The sequence below is a fragment of the Vicia villosa genome, unplaced genomic scaffold (assembly GCF_029867415.1).
Source record: "Vicia villosa cultivar HV-30 ecotype Madison, WI unplaced genomic scaffold, Vvil1.0 ctg.000506F_1_1, whole genome shotgun sequence".
Classification (NCBI taxonomy): Eukaryota; Viridiplantae; Streptophyta; class Magnoliopsida; order Fabales; family Fabaceae; genus Vicia; species Vicia villosa.
In genome coordinates, this window is record NW_026705241.1 from 84,775 (window position 1) to 92,805 (window position 8,031).

Here is an 8,031-nt window from a genome sequence, read left to right on the forward strand (position 1 = left end):
AGTAACCAAGTGCATAGCGTCAAGATACTCGCACAAGATCGTCACATGATGAGTCAGATGAGTTCATCATAACTTAATCTGGAACGAAATGGTTTACGCCTACTTGGCTACACAACTCCATATGTGACAAGTTCATCAGAACTTAATCCGGAATGAAGTGACATTTCCTAAATGGCGTCACAACCCCGTCAATCATCCATACCCAGATGATTATCGCAAGTGAAAAAATGCCTACATGACTGCATGCGCCCATCGGGCGAAAGCGCTAGTGGGTTCATCAAAACTCAATCTAGAACGAAGTGATTGATGCCTACTTGGTCATACAACCCCGCTAGAGGTTAGTAACAAAGTGATATTGCCTACATAGTATCACAACCCCACCATACTGATAATATAGCTGAGTATCCAAGTGAGTAACCTGCTTCGTCAGGCCCCACTTCCCACCATATCGATAGCTCGGTAACTCCAAGTGAATTAACACCTAGCAGCTTAGGCCTGCTTCGATTGAAGCATACCTCATAGTCACTTCTGAACTTTTAATCGAAAAGAACGGGAATGAAGGGGGTAATAAGTCAAACAAGTGATCATATCATTTATTAACCATGGTACATATTAAGTTAACCGCACATGCATAAGAGGACATAAATAATGATCACGTCATATCAAACGCCAACCTTTAGTATATCATGTTGGTCACACGCAAGAAGAGGCGTCACACTCAGAGCAAAACTGCACTCAGGGGAAACAAGATAAAAAATTTCCCTAGTAAGGTTCGTTAGGCGAGACACGGCGAAGTCCCAAGAAAGCCTAGCCTAAAAGAAATTTCCTTTAGTACAAACCTCTTCTCTAAGTGAACTGGTAGCGAAACCAATTTCACTAGGCGAGGGCTAACGAGCTCTGATAAAAGTAACCCAGTTCTGGAAACGGGATTTTCTCTAAGAGAAATATATTTTATTAAGCGAAATGTCCTGTAACCCGTAAAGCTATAAAATTGAGGTCTCACTAGGCGAGACAGACCTCCGTTAAGCAAAAGTTGCAGAATACAGAAAAACCAGAAGCAGTAGAAACGAAACCCACACGAAAATCACCATTCCTTCTTACATGCATTCATTAATCAATAGTTATAGAAGCATTTCAACATATAGAAATAGGTTTTAACATAGTAAGGACATATGATCATACCAAATTTGCACATTTCGTGGATTTTGTCACAGCCCTTCCCAAAATCATGCAATCCCTAATTCTCAAGTTCCTAACTAATGAAATTCACCTGATAAGAGGGGATTAAAGCTGCAAGGAGGTGAATCCAGAGAATAAGTCTTGGGTTGCTTGCATGCAAGAATGGAAGTAGCTAAAGCTTGAAGTGAATCCTAGCTTTTCCTTTCCTTTTTCACGTGTTCCACCCTCTCCTTCGCTCCAAATTCTATTTTGAAAAGGAATGAATGAAATATGAAGCCCAAACAAGCCCTTAAGTCCTCTTTAAAAGAGTGAAATGACCATAATTCCCCTTTCAAATAATTGGTCAATTCCTAAGGGAAATTCCAAATTGATAGAATCTTGCACTACTAACCTCCTAACTAATCACACTGATAATCCATCAGAATATTAATTAGTCGATAGTGGCACCTGGGTGTTACAGTTACAGTCATGATCATTTTACAACTCTATCCAATAGGATTCAAAATTTAAATCAATAGATTATAAGACTAAAATTTACCACAAAGTTAACGCATCCAATGTTGAAAGTGGGAATAACTATATCACACTCTCAAAATAATCGATTAGTTACACAATAATTTCTTCTTTTATGTCCATAAAAAATAATTATAATATATTAATCGATTTTTTGAAAACTTCAAAATTTTAAAGTTTTTTAATTAGTCATAAAAAACATTAAAGCTATTAGACCTTTCATTGCTTTCTCTATATCTAAATCATGTGGCTAGGCACATATGGAATATAGAGGTAGTATAAATATTTTAATTACTATTTTAAATATTTGTGTTATAGTATTTTAATTGTGTAACGATGCATTTATTATTTTTAGTACCGTGTTAAAGTGTATCAGTCACGGTAGGAATATTGCAAAGCTAATGCAATCAGATGAGCCGTGATTCTAGGATGTCATGCAGCTATCAGGGTTTAAGGATTTATGTAGGACTGATTATGGTTATATTAACCATGACTTATTGTTTACTTTATGGAGAGATGACATGCAGAGAGGTTGTCATTTCGTCTTTCGATAAGTGAGATGTCTATCAAACTTGATGATATCTCACGCCGCATTCATCTTCTCTTATAGGGAAAGTTATTAAACTTCTATATGACTACCATACCTAAGGCATTGAACACGATGATCACATATTTGGGAGTTAGCTTGGGAAAAAATCAACAGGATTTAGATGACACTAGAGGATGTAATGTTATGTTGTTATTCTTGATTGATTTGTATGAGCACCACATAGCTGCAACTCTAGATGCTGATAGTGATGATTACGAGTTGCATACCACCGAGCGTGTGCATTGAGGTCATACCTCTTTTTTTGGTCGACACATCCATTTTTGTGGACAAAAGTGCTACATATGTCAGCGTTATCTACATGAGATATTTTATTGACTTGAAGAGGATCCACGAGTATAACTAAAGGATTTCTTGTTTGGGGTACCTCTACGTTAAGGGTAGTATATGAAAAGTATCGATAATTGACTGGAAACAACTTTCTATTTATGGTAATTTTGTTGCACCCTTATAGATATTAACGTCATAATATCTATACTACACTATTTTTTTACTAATATTTCATTTGGGCCATTTTCAAGCATGAATTCACCAGTGTTTTTAATGTTTTGCCGATTGAGCATGGCTTCTCTAAGGCTTGCCACATGCGTTCTCGATCATCCCTCTTAGAGATCGATATCCAGGTGATTGATCTTTTTTGAGATGCTATTGACCGCATCATGGAGGATGATATTAATGAGATGTCGTACGACGATCACCGTGAGACATGAGCCTTGAAGGTGATTGCATTGTACTCTTGATGGATGGTTTGTGGATCTTGACTTATGTACCCCCATCTACATGGGCGAGTCTTGTGTCGGTTCGAATATATCTAGGGTATACTCAAAGACCCCACTGTTGTTGCTCCTACCCCTGTCTTCCACAGAGATGCTAATGAGATATTTGCATCGAACTTTGGTCATCTAGTTCTAGAGAATGTATGGTGTGTTCCCGCTCTTCGTCCATGGAGTAGAGTATACGATTACATCTAAAATAGAGTTTCACACCCTTTCATGAGACCAGATGTATAGGGAGATCCCTCGAGGCCAGTCATTAGTAGATCTTAGAGAAGAAGTGGGCAAGACCAAACCATACCGTTGATGTGTTACATGCATGTCACTGCATTGTGGATATTGGGAGAGATGCCTTAATTAAGGGCGAGTTTATTGAGGGAACCTATCAGATGGCCACCTTAGTAAAGGCATGACATGCATTGCAGTGCCGACGATAGAGGAGGAACAAGGGCGTCCGATAAACTTAGTAGTGTAATTTTTTTTATATATTTTTTGATATTTTGATATTTTGATATTACAATTTGAACTTGAAAGGATTATGACATGGTGACATTTAAGGATTATGACATGGTGACATTTTAACCAAATTAAGAAAACAGATTCAACACTCGAATTAAGCAAACGTGATTCGACATACGCAATTTAACGGTAAAGCAACGCTAAAACGCAAAACAGATCAAGGAAACATAAACCAATCAAGTTAAATCAGAACATTCTATATAACTTGAATTAAGCATACAAGACATGCAGAAGAATGTTGAAAGGGAAAAAATTTGGATTAAAATTATAAAACCTCAAAGTTTTGGCGGAAACATGAACAGTAGATCGATCCTTGGTGATTAGTTATCCATGTAAAGCATACAAAGCTTCCTATTTTTCATAAAAATTCATAATGATCACATAAGCTACACTTTTGGTTAAAATATCAAAAGGAAAATCGGGCACTAAAAGCATCTGACCCGAAAAACATAAAAAACTGATCCAAAACTAATTATTTCTTAAGTCTAAAACTAATTAAATGAATTATTTGTATCTTCTACATTTCAAACCAACCTATATTTATTTAGGTTGAAGATCATTAATATTGACGAACTTACCTTAAGGCTATTATAAAGCCTTGTTCATTTGAAGGATGAAGTATAGATCTTTAGGAAAATTAATTTTTACTTTAATTTTCTATGTAAATAATGTAATATGCTAAGTAAACAATATAATTTATAAACAAATTAATTTTTAAATATTCTGTGTAAACAACGTAATGAGTGTTTTAAAAAAAATTTATCTTACCCCTCAATTTTATTGATAAACTGAGAGGTATGATGCACTAGATTTGAAAATAATAAAAATACAGATGTTGAGTTTCAAACTCATATGCAGATAACTTAACCCCTCGATTTTTTATTAACGTAACCGAGGATGTAAAGTGATAGTTTTTAAAGACATTCTTTGTTATCCCGCTTCTTTAGTCGAGGTTAAATATATTTCACCTTCGAAATTAAATGTATTTTTATATGATTAGAGTTTGACATTGAATTAGATGTTTACATAAAAAGTTGCATTGAATTAAGAAGAAATCTATTACAATATGAAGTAAACATGCCATGGTTTTAAATTGCGGCTGCAGTTGCGGTCGTTGTGGTTGCGGCTATTGCGGTTGTTGCGATGCGGAATGCGGTCGTTGCAGCGTAAATTCATATTTATGAACATAAAATATATACATAAAATATTATATTTTATTATTTATTTTCGAATTCACATTTCTTCTATTTCTTCTCTAAATTTTCATATATGTCTCATTAACAATTCGTCATCGTTTTAAATATCACTAATCCTTTTAAAATATATCTTAAATCTTCAATATAATTAAAAAAAAGATAGACCAAATAATTTTTGCGAGCATTGCATAATCTGATGCGCCTTAATGCGGCCGGTGCAGTGTTATGATGCGGCTTAATGCAGCCGATGCGGTGTTATGATGCGGCCGTTGCAGTGTTATGATGCGATTTTTATTGTGATTTGCAATCACACCGTAATTACGGCCAGATGCGGATGCGGACACTACCGCAACCGTAATATTGCGGCCGTATGAGGTGATACGGTCCCGCTAAGCTTCTGCAAATATATTATTGACACTAGAAACTCTCTCTCAATTCTACTTTTATTACAACAAGAACATAATGTACCACCATACCAGAAAATATAAATTACAATTGATTGAAGCAATTTATTATTAAAATTATTACAACACACATAAAACACCCCATACCATAAGGGTCTGACTTATTGAGATAAAACATGACACCCAAAAACATAAATCAACAAGACAAGATTCTTATTCTTAGCTATTTACAAGTGCACAATGTTTCCTGATCTCACCCTGTGACCCTGTCTTAACTTTAATTTGACCCATTTTCTCAATTGATTTAGCAAATTCAGCATAGAAATTTTCAAGTGTCCCTTGAAGAAATTGAGTCACCAAAGACTTTGTAACTGAATTTGTCAACAATGCAGAATCAGATTCAAACAAACCTCTTCTCTTGACAACTTGACTATAATAACTAAGATCAAAAGTGTTTCGACTTCCGGGGTCCATTTCGACTATTGTAGTATTGTCATTGATGTTCTTGCATTTGAATGTCTTGAGATTTGTTGCATACTCACTGTCAAGTGATGGATCTTCATCACCCTTTCCAGTAAAATTGTACAAACGGTTCGAAAATGATGTGCAAAGAGAGATACCAATTGTGTGAGCACCTAAAAAAATTGAAATTATGGTCATAAATATTAAAACCATATACACTACTAAAAAATGTTGAATAAGCAATTTTCTAGTAGTGACTTAAAATGCGCGATTTTAAGGAAATTGTTGAATGTGATAATATTACCTGAGAGAAGGACTAAGTCTTTTAAATTAAGTCCTTGATTGGCAAAGAGAGTTTGGAGGGTGGTGAAGTTGTTAAATGGAGCAGGAATGTTTTGACTGGATTCCACTAAGTTTGATATGACTCCATCTCTTCTACCTGTTGGAACTTTCCAATAGGGACCACCCTAAAATCACAAAAAAAAAGTCATTATTTTCGTAAGCTGAAAACATCTTATCAACATATAATAAGTCGTTTTTATAAGCTCTTCCCAAACAGTCTCACGCGTAGTAATGTTAGTAGATAAGTTTAAATAAGTCAATCCAAACGGGACCTATTATATTGAAGATGGAATTAGTGCTTACTGCTTAGTACTTACTGTGACAACAATAGAGTCTCTAGCAGATAAGGCTATGATATCAGCACAAGAAACAACACCAGGACATTCAGCTTCAACAAGGCTCTTGATTCTGTCAATGAAATCAAATCCTCTAACTGTAAGATTTGGAGGAGCATTCTTTTCAGCTTGGTTGGTTGTTGAGTTCAGAAGTACCGATCCATCACATCCCTACATCAAAATTCATAATGTTAGCTCATCAACTTTGAAATTCATAAGAAAAAAATAAGGTTGAACTTCATACATACCCTAACAAAACAATCATGAAAATGCATTCTTATTAACGCGGCTGCAAGGGATGGAACATTGCGGATATGTTCGTGAACAAATTTCTGAATGATTTGTTCAGCTTTTGGACAGCTCTTAGCATAAAACCCTAGCTCCAATTGAGCATGAGTCGATGCGGCGAAAAGACAGATAATCAAAACCTTGAAGTACTTACTCAGATGTTCCATTTTCATAGATGTAAATACTAATGAAAAACTTGTGTTTCTTTTGCTGTTGAATTCATAACAGTGGTAAGTGATTTATATATAGTTGTTATGTTGAGAACTTGAGGCAGAAGAAACAAAGAAAATAATAGAGATGGTCCATGCAGCTAGCTAACATGTGGGATAAGGTGACAAAACACATGCTACTTTGTTATCCATTTGCAGTTTAAAATTGGTTAGTTGAGAATGTCCTTATAAGACAGATATGGTGACTGACTACCATATTATTGGGTTTCTGACTGCTTCTATAATGTCACTTGATTTATTTAGTAAAGTTTATGACATAATGAGTATATTTGCTTTTTTCAAAGTGTTGGATTCTTTTTAGGTGCATCTAATTAAAATAATTTATTAAAATATAAGATTAGTGAGTTGTTATTAACTTTAGTAATTAACTAGTTTGTTAATTAGTTAGTTATACTAACTATAATTATGTATTATTTCATATAACAACCACATTGTTACTTCTAACAAGGAAGTTACTTTTCGAAGTTGTAGATTCCCGTTAATGTTATCATGAAGATCATTCTCTTTTTTGCACTTGATCGCTTTATAAAAAAAGAAAATTTGCACCCTCTAATGCTTAAATTAGTAATTGTCAAAGATAAGAGATAGAAATATAGTTTTTAAGAAATGTTTATGTATCTGATTTGATGTCCGTGTTTTCTTTTATAAGTTTTTCATTAGGATTTTACTAACCTTCACGTCGTAGTTTTCAATTGGACCGTTCATATTGTCAGATGAAGAGATATTGTTATGTTGTTCAACATTCTTCAATTTCTCTCTAGTTTGGACCAGGTGTATTTTTTAAGACTGGTCCAAATCTGCTCTCTAGGTCCTAGAACATTTTTCTTTAATAAATGATATTCGTCCCCTGATATCTTTGGTCTAACGTCATTTCAGACACAAATATCTTCATCTTGGACTTTTGTAATTCACGTGGGTCATTTTCCATCGAATATGAGACCGAGTAGCAATAGACACAATTCTATCACTATTCAATATACATTTTATTACAAAAACTTGTAGAGAAGCTTAAAACTCGGCTTAAACTACTTGGTCTTTAACCATCTCATAATCAATTCGTATCATGACATATATTGATCCTATAGTTGACGTCAAAGCAGATGGAAAGTATAGGTTTAGAAATATTGCATCAATGCATGCATATATGGTGAGGATGATTGGTCCATGGTTCATTGAGACTTAG

General features: G+C 34.6%; 1 protein-coding gene across 1 annotated transcript; it reads right to left on the reverse strand.

Annotated features, from left to right (window-relative positions):
- Window positions 1-5,252: 5,252 nt before the first annotated feature.
- LOC131629083 (peroxidase 3-like) lies at window positions 5,253-6,987 on the reverse strand. Its single transcript, XM_058899882.1, has 4 exons — window positions 6,579-6,987; window positions 6,313-6,501; window positions 5,958-6,120; window positions 5,253-5,826 (listed from the first exon to the last, which is right to left on the reverse strand). Exons 1-4 carry the CDS (start codon window positions 6,789-6,791, stop codon window positions 5,411-5,413), a joined length of 981 nt encoding a protein of 326 aa, XP_058755865.1. The 5' UTR covers window positions 6,792-6,987; the 3' UTR covers window positions 5,253-5,410.
- Between the last annotated feature and the right edge of the window lie 1,044 nt (window positions 6,988-8,031).

What these genes read in the sequence shown, in the direction of transcription:
- LOC131629083 (XM_058899882.1), bottom strand. Translation starts at nt 6,791, where the DNA reads ATGAAAATGGAACATCTGAGTAAGTACTTCAAGGTTTTGATTATCTGT. An exon ending in TTCATGATTGTTTTGTTAGG is followed by an intron (nt 6,502 to 6,578) that starts GTATGTATGAAG and finishes ATTTTGATGTAG; the next exon opens with GGATGTGATGGATCGGTACT. An exon ending in GAGACTCTATTGTTGTCACA is followed by an intron (nt 6,121 to 6,312) that starts GTAAGTACTAAG and finishes TTGTGATTTTAG; the next exon opens with GGTGGTCCCTATTGGAAAGT.